The sequence below is a fragment of the Rhineura floridana genome, chromosome 9 (assembly GCF_030035675.1).
Source record: "Rhineura floridana isolate rRhiFlo1 chromosome 9, rRhiFlo1.hap2, whole genome shotgun sequence".
NCBI classification, from domain to species: domain Eukaryota; kingdom Metazoa; phylum Chordata; class Lepidosauria; order Squamata; family Rhineuridae; genus Rhineura; species Rhineura floridana.
This window is the reverse complement of record NC_084488.1, coordinates 97,427,326-97,441,760: the sequence shown is the minus strand read 5'-3', so window position 1 is coordinate 97,441,760 and position 14,435 is coordinate 97,427,326. Positions and strand designations below refer to the sequence as shown.

At 44.4% G+C, this 14,435-nt stretch overlaps 1 protein-coding gene across 1 annotated transcript in view; it reads left to right on the top strand.

The window, feature by feature from the left end:
- MTTP (microsomal triglyceride transfer protein) overlaps positions 1 to 14,435 on the top strand; it is a 59,105-nt gene that overhangs the window by 10,456 nt on the left and 34,214 nt on the right. The window contains exons 2-4 of the mRNA XM_061582879.1: positions 4,995 to 5,182; positions 8,634 to 8,777; positions 12,880 to 12,987. Coding sequence (XP_061438863.1) covers positions 4,995 to 5,182; positions 8,634 to 8,777; positions 12,880 to 12,987 — 440 coding nt within the window. The remainder of the gene's footprint in view (positions 1 to 4,994; positions 5,183 to 8,633; positions 8,778 to 12,879; positions 12,988 to 14,435) is intronic.

Here is a 14,435-nt window from a genome sequence, read left to right as displayed (position 1 = left end):
GCAATGACTACCGCGCCCTCAACCAGATTACAGTTCAGAATCGCTACCCTCTGCCCCTGATCCCAGAACTGTTAGAGCGGCTGCGGAGTGCTCGCATTTTCACCAAACTAAACCTGAGAGGGGCCTACAACCTGGTGCGTATGTGGGAGGGCGATGAGTGGAAGACGGCCTTCCGCACCCGTTATGGGCACTTTGAGTACACCATGATGCCGTTTGGCTTGTGCAACGCCCCTGCCGTCTTCCAGCACTTCATGAACGACATCTTCTGGGACCTCCTAGACCGCTTCCTGGTGATCTACTTGGATGACATCCTGATCTACTCGCGGAACCCCTCGGAACATAAGGAGCACGTTCGAGCGGTGCTGCAGCGCCTGCGGGAGCACCGCCTCTTCGCCAAGCTCGAAAAATGCACCTTTGACCTCACGACCGTGGATTTCCTAGGCCATCGGATCTCGCCCTTGGGTATCCAGATGGACCCTGCCAAAATTGAGACCATCCTCCACTGGGCAGCTCCGCGAAGCCCCAAAGATGTGCAGTGCTTCTTGGGCTTCGCCAACTATTACCGCCGGTTCATCTCCCACTTCTCCGAACTCACCACACCCATATCAGACCTGCTTCGAGGCAAAGAGAAGTTTGTTTGGACAGAGGCCGCTCAACAGGCCTTCCGGCGCCTCCAACACGCGTTTACATCTGAACCCATCCTCCAGCAACCCGACCCTACCCGACCTTACATAGTGGAGGCTGATGCATCGGATAAGGCAGTGGCAGCGGTCCTACTTCAGCCGGTGGGGAGCAAGCAGTCCCTGCTCCCCTGTGCGTTCCACTCCCGGAAACTCAACGCTTCGGAACAGAACTACACCATTTGGGAGGAGTTACTGGCCATCAAAGTAGCCTTCGAGACCTGGCGTCATCTCCTGGAAGGGGCACGCCATCCGGTCCAGGTACGAACAGACCACCGAAACCTGGAGCACCTGCAAAGCGCCCGATGGCTGAACCAACGCCAGATCCGGTGGTCCCTGTTTTTCTCCCGGTTCCAGTTCACGGTCACCTACCTCCCTGGCCGCCGAAACACCCTAGCAGACGCGCTCTCTCGCAAGCCAGAATACCGAGCCGAGCAGGTCGATCGCCCCCTTCGCCCAATTCTTCGCCCAGAGAACTTCGCCGTTACCCACCAGCCACAACCCCTCCTGGACCGGGTGCAGGAACAGCAGCAAAAGGAGCCCTACGCCCTGGCCCAGCAGCGAGAGCTCCAGTCAGGGATGCCCGCCTGGGACAGCCCCTTTTCCTTGCAGCAGGGCCTCTTGTATCACCGGAACCGGTTGTACATTCCCCCGGGAGCTCTGCGGAGAGAGGTGCTCCACCTCTGCCATGACAGCCAGCCGGCAGGGCATTTTGGAACGTATAAAACCCTCCACCTGGTCCTACGGGATTTCTGGTGGCCCCGGGTCCAAGCGGATGTCAAGGACTATGTAGCGGCCTGTGATACCTGCCAGCGAGCCAAGAGCCACTCCGGCAAGCCCCCGGGGCTCCTGCTCCCACTGCCTACCCCCCCTGGGCCCTGGCGCTCGGTCTCCCTGGATTTTATCACGGACTTACCGGCCTCCCGGGGAATGACCACCATCCTCGTAGTCATAGACCTGTTCACCAAGATAGCCCATTTCCTCCCCTGTGCTGGCCTACCCTCTGCCCCAGAAACTGCGCAACTGTTCTTGACCCAGGTTTTCCGGTTACACGGCCGTCTCACAAGCTGGAGGCTCGGAATGCAGGTCCCTTCCGGATCACCCAGCAAATTAACCCGGTGGTGTTCCGGCTCCAACTCCCTGCCTCCTTCCGCATTCACCCTGTCTTCCATAGATCACTGCTGACTCCCGCTCTCCCGCCTCACCCCTAGGGTAGTCAACCACGGCCCCCACCACCGATACAAGTCAACGGGGAAAAGGAATTCGAAGTGGCGCAGATCCTGGACTCCCGGAGGCATCGGGGCCGCCTCCAGTACCTCATAGACTGGCAGGGGTACGGCCCTGAGGAACGCTCATGGGAAGATGCGGCGCAGGTGCATGCCCCTCGTCTGGTCCGGCGCTTCCACCAGCGCTACCCGGATAAGCCGGGCCCCGGCGGGAGGCGGAGGGTTGGTCGTGGGGCGGGGGATAGTGTTATGGCCCCGTCAGAGGACTCCTCAGATGAGGACGACTCGGGAGTAACAGCAGCAGACCCAGGAGCAGCAGGAGACACGGAGGAGCCTCCTGAGAATCCAGCTCCTTCTGCCCCTCAGCTGCAGAGCACCCCAGGGACAGCAGAGGCCCTGCAGCCAGACACAGACAGTGAACAGGATACTCCCCCCTCACCTGCAGAACGTAGACAGCAGAAGGTCAGGCAGAAGAGAGGCAGGCCTGTCTCCTTAAGGCCCAAACGCTGAGGGCTCACACCTGCTGTCCATCCTGCTCTTTATAAGGCACACCTTGGCTGCAGCTTGTTGCTGATTGCAACGTCAGGTGTGGCTTTGTGTAGACCTAGTTTCCCTGCAGCATCTCTTTGACTGACCTCCTTGGCAATTGATCCCGGACCTCCACTGACCTCGCTTCTGGACTTCTGACTCGGCAAGTACGCTTCGGATAGGCCTGGCGGATTTACAACCCGACTGCTGGCTAAGGACTTTCCTTCCCTGCCAAAGACCCAGGAATTTCCAGCCCCCCCTGACACTGCTGATGCAGTGTAGAGCTGACAATTATTAAAGTTAACTTCTTACCCCTTCATATTTAAGCGTAATAATATAATACAACAGTTTCCTATATTGAGGTAAATAAATTAAATGGAGCTATTTCATCTATCACTTTATCATTCCAGAATTGTATAAATAAAGCCCATTTCTCTACAAATTTATTTTGATGGTTATAATTCATCGCATTTCTATTATAAGTCATTTTTATCATTAATACTGTCTCCCAAGTTTTTTTCAACCAATCCATCAATGTTGGGGGTTTGTTATTCTTCCATTTTTGCGTGATACATATTTTTGCCACTGTGAGCAAAGTAGCTACTAATTGAAAATCTACATTAATAATTTCTTCACGAAATAAGCACAAAAGAATAGTTTTAGGATTTCTGGATAACGTTTGACCTGTAATATTCTGTATTATATCTAAAATTTTGTTCCAAAAAGGTTTTATTTTAACACAGCTCCAAAAAAGATGTATAAAATCCGCATTACTTCTTCTACATCTCCAACAGTACATATTTTGATTAAATGTTTTGCTTAATCTATGTGGTGTTAAGTACCATTGATAAACTGCTTTAAAAAAATTCTCTTTCAAATTACTATTTGATAATGTGGTTGGGGTATTCTTAAACAACCAAATCCACTCTTCTTCCAATATTGATAAATTAAATTTCTCTAAATCTCTGCTCCATTTCTTTTTATATGTTGAATGTAATTGTTGCATACTTAATGAGGAGAGGATTTGATATATTTTAGCAATAGCATTCTTTTTCTCTGATTAAAAAAAGTCTCAAAAGCTGTAGGACTTTGTACTTTATCTTGAATAAAATAGAAAACAAATTTTTGGTGGTATATAAATGTTTTAAATAAATAAAGTAATTGGGGATTTCAAGCATGAATGATATTCGGGTAATGACACACTTTTTAATAATATTTTTCTTGTGCTATTTTTGATTCAGTGAGATTACAGAAAGTTATGAGAGGTTATCTAACAATGTATTTTAATAATTTTGTCTAGTATATTTTAATAATATTTTCTTATCAATAGCTTGCTTTAAAAAATATCTTAAGGTTCAAGAAAGAGCCAGTATAGACTGATGATCTTAACCAGAGCTGCACATATTGTACATGCCGAGAGTACTAATAAAAGGTACAGGCCCTGACAGCTGTCTCAGCTCAGGCAGCATAACTCTCTGTATTATACGACAGTATCATGATTTAATTATAGACAGCTGTAATGACAGACACTAGCTATATATCTACCCACTCCTCCCTGCAAGATCACAGAGGCACTTTTGACTCTTAAGTCAGTGTATCAAATACTGTATTAAAGTCCAGATCTGGTACTATTTAAGGAAATGGGAGACCCAAGAGTATATGACTACACTTCTGCGAGTATATCAGAAGGGGGGCAATAGAGTCAAAGGGGAGAGCAATTCAGGTTAAAGTAATTCTTTTGCATGTTAAGAAGTGATGGCTACACAGTGGACATTAGCACATTAACACTGTTTTTTAATTGTGCTTTAGAATTGGGAATCATTGCGGGAGACAAAGTTCTTACTTGCTTCAAGAGAGAATGCGAATGGAGTACTTGTGAGACAAAATAATAATATGAAGTATAGATAAAGTTGCCTGGTTGGCAAACCAGAGAATCCATTTTACCTTTCAGTTTTCTGTCGCGCTGGGTGATACAGCCAGTGTGGTGGGGTCAGTAATAAGAGAGGCCGCTGATATACTGATTTATTCTGGCCACTGCTGGCCACTCAAGAGCTATTTGCTTCTCTATTGCTGCTTCAGGGTTGTAGTCAATTAACTTTTACTCAGAGTCAACCCCTTGAAATAAATTACCATGACTAACTTAGGCACATTAATTTCAATGGGTCTACTCTGAGTAAAAGTTAGTTGACTACAACCTTCAGCTTCCTCCTGTTGTGAAGGTGTGTGGGGCTCTCCTCCCAACAGCCAGGCTATCTCTTATCTCACCTTAAGTGCGAGAGTTAAAAGGTTCATTCTCCAAATTACCAGCCTGGCATCCCTAAGGACTAATAAAGAAGGGAGTGCCTTTGAGCATGTGAAGAGTGTTGTTTCCTCATCCGGCACTCTGGATTTAGGGACAGGCACAACCAGGCTGGTGCAAGGCATGACTCAGAGGGAGGCTTGAGCTGTGTCATCTTTCATTGTTAAGCAATGCTTTAAGGAGAAGAGAACATGGCAGGCAGTTTGGATTTATGATCATGACTGACACAGTGCTTTCCATGTTTCTTTTTCCCCTACACAGGCCACAATACCGGTCCACGAATAAACAATGACAAGTTATATAAATTTGCCTACTCCACAGAAGTGCTTATGGACAGGGTGAAAGGCTCACCCCGGGAAAGTGTGGGCTACCAAATTTCATGTGATGTGGATGTCAACTTAGTATGGAGAAATCCCAATAATGATGATGATCAGCTGATCAAAATTGCGGTAGGCAAGCAGTTAGCACAAAATGACATATTAAGCACATTTCCTGCTAATTGGTGTAAGTAGGAAAGGTGGAGAAAGTGGGTGGTGTTAAATGCTAGTCCTACTCAGGATAGGACCATTGAATTTAATGGCTATGACTAAGGGCTAATTCACACGGGAACTGTATTTTGAATTAAAGACGCAGCTTTTGCCATCGTGATAGATTTGCAAGGTTCACACTACCTACCTTCCAATCCACTGTTTTCTATTCACACTAGTCAGCTTCTACCTCAACATATTTAGTATCACTGTTTCCTTTTGACCCCACCTTCTAATTTTACATGTGTACTCCCTCTAGTTGCTCAGTAACTGGGCATGTGCAAAAATTCTTCACCTGTGCATTATTTCAACCACCTCCTGCCCCCAACCGCTTCCAAAGGTTTGGCAGTTGAAAAGAAGTGGGGTCATCTGCCCCACATTTCTCCGAGGTCCCTTTTTTCTCAGAGTAAATTTCCCCCCTTGCCTTGAAAAAACAATTTGCAATCCTCATGATTGTTTGGGCTTCAAGGCGGAAGTCGAGAGAGCACCTCGGCGCGAAATTGATATGACATTGACTAGACTTGCCTCCTCTTCCTAGTAAAATCCTTCCTTTTTTTTAATTAGCTAATCGGAGACAGGCTGTGTGTGTTTGTGTGTGAGACTGTGCCTCCTCCCACATTGCTGGTAATTGGTGGATAGGTTTTGGGGAGATGTGGAGGTGGTTCAGGCTACCCCCGGAGTTGCTCCTTTCCCCCTCCGCTGGGGTGGTGTGCAGCAAACCGGAAGGGGAAAGCAGCGCCTCATGTGCAGCTGCTGAAGTTGTTAGCCTGGGTCTTAAAAGTGATTTCAGTGGAACAGGTTATGCACTCTGGGCTGCCCTATTTCTATCGCACTAGGGCATAGACAATGACATTGCCATACACTTTGCAGCCCAACATTCCCTTCCTGCAGATCAGCAGTGCTGTGCGGAAAAGTCGTGGGGCTAGTTCAGCTTTGCTTTTGCAAAGCCCGAGGGAGTTTGGGTAGAAAGAGTTCAAGCCGTGCCAAAGTTTTAAAAAGAAAGAAAGAAAAAACAGGAGTGAAGGAAGGCAGTTTATGGGGAGGGGAAGGGGGGAAAGAAAGGAGGGCTGCAGGAGTTCAGGAGCAGTCAGTCAGAAGTTGCTTGTTAAGATGACGGAAACAAAATGGAATTCATGGAGAGTTTGGTGGGCAGAGAAAATGATGATCCATGCCCCCAGCAAAAAACATTGAAGCAAAGCACCTACATGGAGTAAGTGGAGATGGTTTTTCCTTCATTTTTTGCATTGTCCCTGGATTCGTTTAATGCAGATTTAAAGGGGAAAACTGTGTCCTGGCTTCTCTTTGCCTGCAACGTCATGTGATCCCTGCGAATTAAAAGGGGGTGCAAGTAGCACCAATCTCACAGTAACTCCCAGTGTGAACTAGCTAAGTTAGGTTAATTCATTTCAATGGGACTATTCTGAGTAGGACTTAGTTGAACACAAAATGGAAATGGACTGCCTTTGAAGTCGATCCTGACTTACTGCTACCCTGTGAATAGGGTGTTCATGGTAAGGGGGTTTACTATTGCCTTCGTCTGAGACTGAGAGGCAGTGACTGGCCCAAAGTCACCCAGTGAGCTTCATGGCTGTGTGGGGTTTCAAACCCTGGTCTCCCAGGTCATAGTCCAACACCTTAACCCCCTGTATAATGTGGGAGAAAGAGTAAAAATGAAATTAAGTGAAACAGTAAATATGTACTGTGTTTAAATTCAAGACTGCACTGCTTAAGTTTACTTTCATGGAAGAATGGCCCAGTGTATTCAATAAGGAAGTCTTATGCTACCATTAGGCAGAAGATACTGTGGGGCAGGGAGCAACAGCAAGGGGTTGGAGAACAGAGCTAGTCCCTTTGCCCTCTGAATTAGCTTGCTGCCCTCAGGCACTGCCTATTGCCAGTGTTGAAGTAAGATTCAACTGACAGACTGGTTGGCTTCTGTATGTAGAGCTGGAGGCGGAGGAAATCTTGTTCTTTGCCCCAGGCAGTGAAAGACCACCTTTAATGGGATGCATTCTCAGGTAAGCACATTTAACTGAGAGAGCTTGTGCACAAGGAACTCTTGGAACTGCAGCCTGGTGTAAACCTGGAAATCTTGACTGGGGAATTTCCTGTACCTAAGTTTCCTTGGGGAAGATTGATCAGTTATATTGATTTTTAACCTTCTCAGTTTCTTCAGTACTATAGATAGCTTTCCTTGCAGCATTCTATAGAAAAAGAGTTGCTTTCGTACCTATTCCATCATGCATATACTGAACGTGGGGAGGAGAGAGCAAGATTTTACCCCAGGTTTGTGCGCCATAGTCAGGCATGGGGCCATTGGAAACAATCCCACTCTCTTATTCCATGCTCAGTATTCACATGTTCAGCAGAAGATGTGAAAGAGGCCTCTGTGTTTCTGATTGCATGGAAGACCTCATGTATGCAGTTGTGTGCAGATCTTTCACATCTTCTGCTGAACGTGCAGAGACTAAGGTGGGGACTGTGGAAGCATGAAGGTCACTGGGCACAATCCCATTTTCTCCTCCACATGTTCTGTATACCCCTAGAGCATTGGTTCCCAAATTTATTTCCCTATGGACTACTTGAAACTCGCTGATGGTCTTGGCAGACCACTTAATGATTTTTCTGCCTCTTGCAGCAATTGTAATGTGCTTTGCTAGGTGCTGTATTATTTTTGTTTTTATTGCTTCTTTTATTTCTTATATTTTATTGTATTACAATTTCCATTCCGTAGAATTCAAATTGAACAAAATACAATATAAGGAATAAAAGAAGCAATAAAATACAATAAAAAATCAGTATGAATATTTAATGTGGATATGCCATGGACCACCTAAATAAAACTCATGGACTACAGTTTGGGAACCTCTGCCCTCGAGAGAAGGTGTGAAAGAGCTTCACAGAATCTCCTGTTTGTGGGAGGGTCATAGCGTAGAGGTATGTTTTGCATGACTAAGATCTCAAGTTCAGTCCCTAGCATCTGTAAAAAATGGATCTTGGGTATTATGAGAACCCCTAAAATCTCTGAACAGGATCAGTGTGTTGCATCCGACATTAGTCATGCTCAGAGTAGACCCACTGAAATTAGTGGATATGACTAACTTAGGTCCATTAATTTCAATGGGTCTACATTGAGTAGAAACACACAATCCAGTGTGTCAATGGGATCTGAATCTGATAGCCCGTGGTAACAATAAAATGAGTTCTAGATTGTACAATGGTTTTTTAAATTGTTTCAAAATTTAAAAGAGATAACAGAACATGCATACTGACAGTAGAACTGGGGTGGGTGGGATGAATATCCCCATGGGTAATCTTCCCTTGCCATGCAAATTAGGTGTATTCATTCTATTTTTCCCTTTTGCTTTTCCAGATTATAGATGTAAGATTTGAAAATGTGAATGAGCGTCCTGCAAAGAAAAACATTTACCATGGAAAAAATACAGATGAAATAATTGGAAAAGAGCATCTGCCAGTTTTAAAAAGGCCTGTAGTTCTGCATTGGACTCGTGGAAAGGTAAAGAGTGGGTGGGAATCTTTTATTTCAAGGTTCCTGCCCATTCCTTGAACAAATTTACAAATAATCACTTTCAGGTATGTTTTGGCTTAAGGCCTGCACAACTTGTGTCATATCAAGCTGCACAAAGCACACTTGCCATGCATTGTGGCCAGGCAGGTGCTTGAGAGCTATCCTATTTTTGTAGTTCCAGTCAGGCAGCAAACATAGGAAGTTTATTGAAATCCTGATAGGCTAGGAGACGTAAGCAGTGATCTGCCTTTTGCTTGGTGCATCATACATGTTATGGGCCTGATTTTATGTGTCATATTTATTTTTCAGCCAACGTTTTTTGGCTGAACCATTTTGGTGAGACATTGTAGCTTTGGTTTTGTTTGAAAGGAGGTCACTGGAGGTGTTTTGTAATATTTGTGTTTATTTACACAAGTTTTGAGCATTGGTGGAGGTACAATCAAATGCTCCAGCAGGCAAGCCAAAGTCCCCTGCTCCCACATGAGGTGTCCAGGGAGACAGATAGAGTCCCAAGATGTTTACAGGCAGGGATGGCCCAAGACATTTTGCTGCCTGAGGCAAAGTTTACCTGAAGGAGCACCTCCAGTACCACCAATTTAGCCGCCTGACTAGATCAGCCACGCAGGGCCTTCTCTCAGTACCACCAACGAAAACAGCTAGGTTGGTGGGAACTAGGGAGAGGGCATTTTCAGTGGCGGCCCCCACCCTCTGGAACTCCCTCCCATTCGATCTTCGACATGCCCCTTCCCTGGATACATTTCGCCGAGCATTAAAAACCTGGCTCTTTGGACAGGCCTTCGGGACTTCCGGGGTGGGCTAAGCTTCTTATCACTATTACTGAATGCCTGTTGTTTACTTACTGTTTTATGCTGTAACTTAATCCTTTATTGTCGACTGTATTGTATTGCTATGTATTTTAAATTGTATTTTAAATTGTATTTTATTGGAATTTAATTGTGTACGTCGCCTAGAGTGGCTTTGGCCAGATAGGCGACACAAAAATTAAATTATTATTATTATTATTATTATTAGGACAAGATTGTGCCCCTTCCCAATTTGACATACAAAAGTTGACTTGATTTGTTATTAAATCTTACTTAGTAGTGATGGGACAGCATTCTCCATCACACCTGAGGCAGCAGGCCAAATTAGGGGTCCAGGAGAAGCCATATGGCAACAGAGGGAAACAGCTGTTGGTTCAGGAAGAATAGTCAGGGGCTGCTATTGCTGGCCCTAATCAACTGCCTCTTGAGGTGGTTATCTCACTCTGCCTAATAGTAGGACTAGCCTGTAGAGTTCAGCTCAGCTCTCTGCATCTCTCTTAGCAGTCTGTCCTTTATTTCCCTCACAAAAAACATATATTACATCATCCATAGTGGTGTGGTGAGGAAAGCAGAGAAAGGCATGCCCTTTTTCCAAACAGTCACCAACTGTTCTCTAGTAATTGTGGGTCATTTTACTTATTATTTCCCTAATAAAGAAGATATTTGGGAAACTTTTTCAGGGCTATAAGGCAGGCAGTTTCCAGCTATTTACATGGATCTATTAACAGCCCCCTGTCCAATCCCCAATCTTAGAAGAGAACTGTGGCTTGGCTAGAGAGCACCAAGCACTGTGAAGTGAACACATGGGGTTGTAGCCAATGTTAGTCCGACTTGGAAAAGACCCATTTGAATTAATGAACATTACCAACTTGGATCCATTAATTTCAGTGGGTTTGTTCTGAGTATACCTTGCTATAACCAGAGCTTGGAAACGTTACTTTTTTGAACTACAACTCCCATCAGCCCAATCCAGTGGCCATGCTGGCTGGGGCTGATGGGAGTTGTAGTTTAAAAAAGTAACTTTTCCAAGCTCTGGCTATAACCCATGATATCATTATAGGTTTGCAGGGTTGGTTTGGATGATGTCCATAATTCTATTGCAGAGAAACCTCCTGAACTGGTCAAACCAGTTTCTTTCTTAAGTTGGTGGCACTTATTGACATGTCAGAAGACTTGGTTGACAGCACATGTGTTACCATAGGGACAAGGGTAACCCTTCCCCCTCACCAGGCTGGGGCCCTTCCCCCCAATCCTAGGGTGAAGGGGTATTTTTTGTGTGTTTAGTCTGATTGGGAGCTGGGAGCTGGAAAGACACAGAGAGACTTGTTCTCTGTGCTGAATCCAAGACCATGGCTGTGGGGCATCTCCCTGGAAGCCTAACGTGAAGCAAGATCTGTTGGACTGTTAATGCTGTGAGCCCCTTCATCCTATGCTCAAGTTGTCTATATGTGTAAATAAAACCATATATCATAGAACCCACAGTCTCCAGACCCCTTCATTCCAAGAATACCGAACCCTGAGCAAATGCTGGAACCCCTGGAAGTCCTTCACTACTTAGAGGTTGAGGTGTGAGCAACAATATTGTTCCTAATACCAATCAGTGGTATAGAGCACTCAAAATAATGAAATTAATAAAGTGAAGTTTTCTGTTTCATGTTTGGCTAGAGGAGGTGAAGTGACAGGCCAGATCCGGCCTGGAAAGCCTTTCAGACTGGCCATCAGCCTTTCTTCCGAGATCCTCCCCAGCAGTTTCTAAGTGGAGTCATAAACGTGTGATCTTCAGGAACTGTTGCTTTGAGTGGTAATTGAGTGGGGAGGTTGATGGAGCACTGCAAGCATTGTAGGAGATTGGGAGCAGCTGTGTAGTGCTTCCCAATCTCCCCTAATGCTTGCAAAGCACCATCCATATCCTCCTTCATCTACTGCTGAAAGCAAAAGTTCCTGAAGGTTTCACATTTCCAGTTGGCCTCATTGGGAGCTGCTGCCTCAAGGTTTAAATCGGAAAACAGCTGAGCAGCAGGGAAGGGCGAGTGGCTCCTTTTCATACCTGCTCAGCTACGTGTGTGGTGTGTGTACATATTAATGCAAGAAGGTATGTATACTTGTGAGTATGTATAGCTGATAGTGTATAGCTGCAGTTTCATGGAAGCACTTTCTGTATTTCCAAGCTGTTGCCATGCTCTGAAAAAATCCCAACCAGAATCCATGGCTGCATTCAGGGATGAATTGTGTCACATGTTATATTCTCTGTACAGTTGTGACTCTGGGGCAATGTCAGAATGCATCAACCAGACTGCATGAATCAGCCTTCACTTCTTGATATATTGTGCTAGAAAAAGGGTAGGAACAAAGATTGATTAGCCAACACTATGTCACAACTTGTGAAGTTGAAGCAATGACAGAAGCTGAATCAAGTGTTGTGCAGGTGCAACAGCAGATAGAGAAGTGGCATGTCAGGGCTAAGATGAGGCAAGACATGACATGACACTGACATACTGTTTTTTTGAAACTTATGTCCATCATTAAAGCCGCATGGTAAAATAGATTTTTCTCACTTGCATCACATAGGATACTGCTTCACTATGACACCACAAGACACTAATGTGACACTGATGTAAATCTTTAGCAGTGGGTTGCCCCCAAAAGATAACATATTTATTGCTGTAATATTTTGTAGGGGGAGAAAAGCCCTTCAGGTTACAACTCCTTAAGAACTAGTTGAAGGTGCAAAGTCTTGTGTTAAGTTCAGATGTAGCAGGACTGTCTGGCAGTTCAAAGTTCACTGTGTGGTTGACACGTCTCTATGCCATTGATTTAGTTCTCATTCATTTTTGTGTGATTATAGCCTAGGTTGAAGTGCAAGATATATGTTATCTAGAAATTACTATTAAATGTGAGGGTGTTAGGTATATTCTGTATCATTTCCTCAAGGCTATAGCAGTTTTTACACAACCATTATTAGGGTCTGAAGGTATGGACATTGAACGCTGCCTTATACCAGGTTACAGTCATCAATCTAGCCCACAACGTTTGCTCTGACTCACAGCAGCTCTTCAGAGTCTCATCACCTGGTCCTTTTAAAACTGGAGATGCTAGTGACTTCATGCAGAGTATGTGCTCTACTGCTAAGCTATGCTCCTGCTACAAGAAATCAAAAGAAGCTTTTCGTGATCAGATGGTGTCATCAGGCCTGAGTTCTGGAAGACAATTTTCAAGTGAAGCCTCAAGCTTATTCCATATTGTTGTTCTTTTTCCTCCCCACTCAGGTTAAAAACTTCTACTCCTACAAAAATGAACCTGCTGTTATTCAGAATTTCAAGAGAGGTCTGGCTAGCTTGTTTCAGATACAGCTGACTTCTGGGACTGTCAGTGAGGTACTGAATTATGCCATGAAAGCTAAACAATCTCAAATGTTCAGTGCTGTTATGGAATATACTTGACTTTGCACATAATACAGAAGCAAATACGTTATTGAATTAAAGTACTAATGGTAATGCAGTTAATAACCTCTGCCTGAGGGCCAGTCAAATTGTTTTGTTAAGGGAAAACAAAAACCAATTAAAATACACGTAAAAAGAGAAATGAGGCATGTGGATGCACACATTGCAACTGAACTACACATGACCAAACTGCATGATTTGTGATTTTAGCTCCTGTGATTTGTATTGTATTTTTTTGTGTTGGTTGACTAGATTTTTAAGATTGTGGATTTTTAATGTAGTATTGTTATGTTTTCATGAATTTTGTAGTGCCTAGAGAACTTGTTGTATAAGGAAAGAATACAAACTATACAATACATAAGAAAACAGCATAAAATATAATTCCACCGTTTCACAGTGACCAGTAATATATATGAGTTATAAATACTTACCTACTTTTATTTATTTGTTATTGATATATAAAACTTAGAAATAAAGCATACAGTAGGGCCCCGCTTTACAGCGCTTCGCTTTACAGCGTTCCGCTAATACAGCGGTTGTGAATTGTAGAAAGGCCCCGCTTTACAGCGCTTGTTCGGCTTTTACGGCGGTTTTATGCCACCGGGTGCCATTTTGGTCAATGTAAGTCAATGGGATCTGCTTTACAGTGGTTTTCGCTTTACAGCGGGGGTCTGGAACGTAACCCACTGTATGAGCGTGGCCCTACTGTATGCTGACAATTATATATTGTTCGCCCAAGCACTTTCAGAGTAGTGAAAGTGCTTGGGCGAGCAATATGAAATTGTCAGCATATGCCTTATTTTTGTTTTATATATCAATAACAAAAAAACTAAATAAGTAGTCATTTGACAGCTTTGCCACTCCCTGTTGTTTTTTGCTAGAATGCCATTCAGTGCACATGGCATGCTGAATGACAATCAGATGATCTCTTTACCAAGCACTCAGTTACAATGCATTTGCACTTGTCGCTCATCTTAGCACATTTCAAATGAAGACTGGAAAGACATAGGTGGTTGAGGTTGGGGGAGGAGTGTGGAGGGAAACGGGGAAGGGTAAAGGACCCTCCTTCCATCCCCCACTCCTGTTCTTGAAATTGCTTTCTTTTAAGTAGATAGGAGAAAATAGCATTTTCCATGATCACCCACTATGCAGATAACTGGTCATGATAGGGGTCTGCTCGCAAAACCTCTTTTTCATCTGGAGCAGGAAAATTTAAAATTTCAACCCTCCCCCAACCCATTTTTGGAAGATGATAATGCATGAATTTGGGGTTCTGATGTTACACTGTTCATGAAGTAGGCTGTTTGTATGAGCAGTTACACGCACAAGACTGACTGTCAGCACTGAATCAAAGAGAAGGAGAAAGGGAGAATAAAAAAATA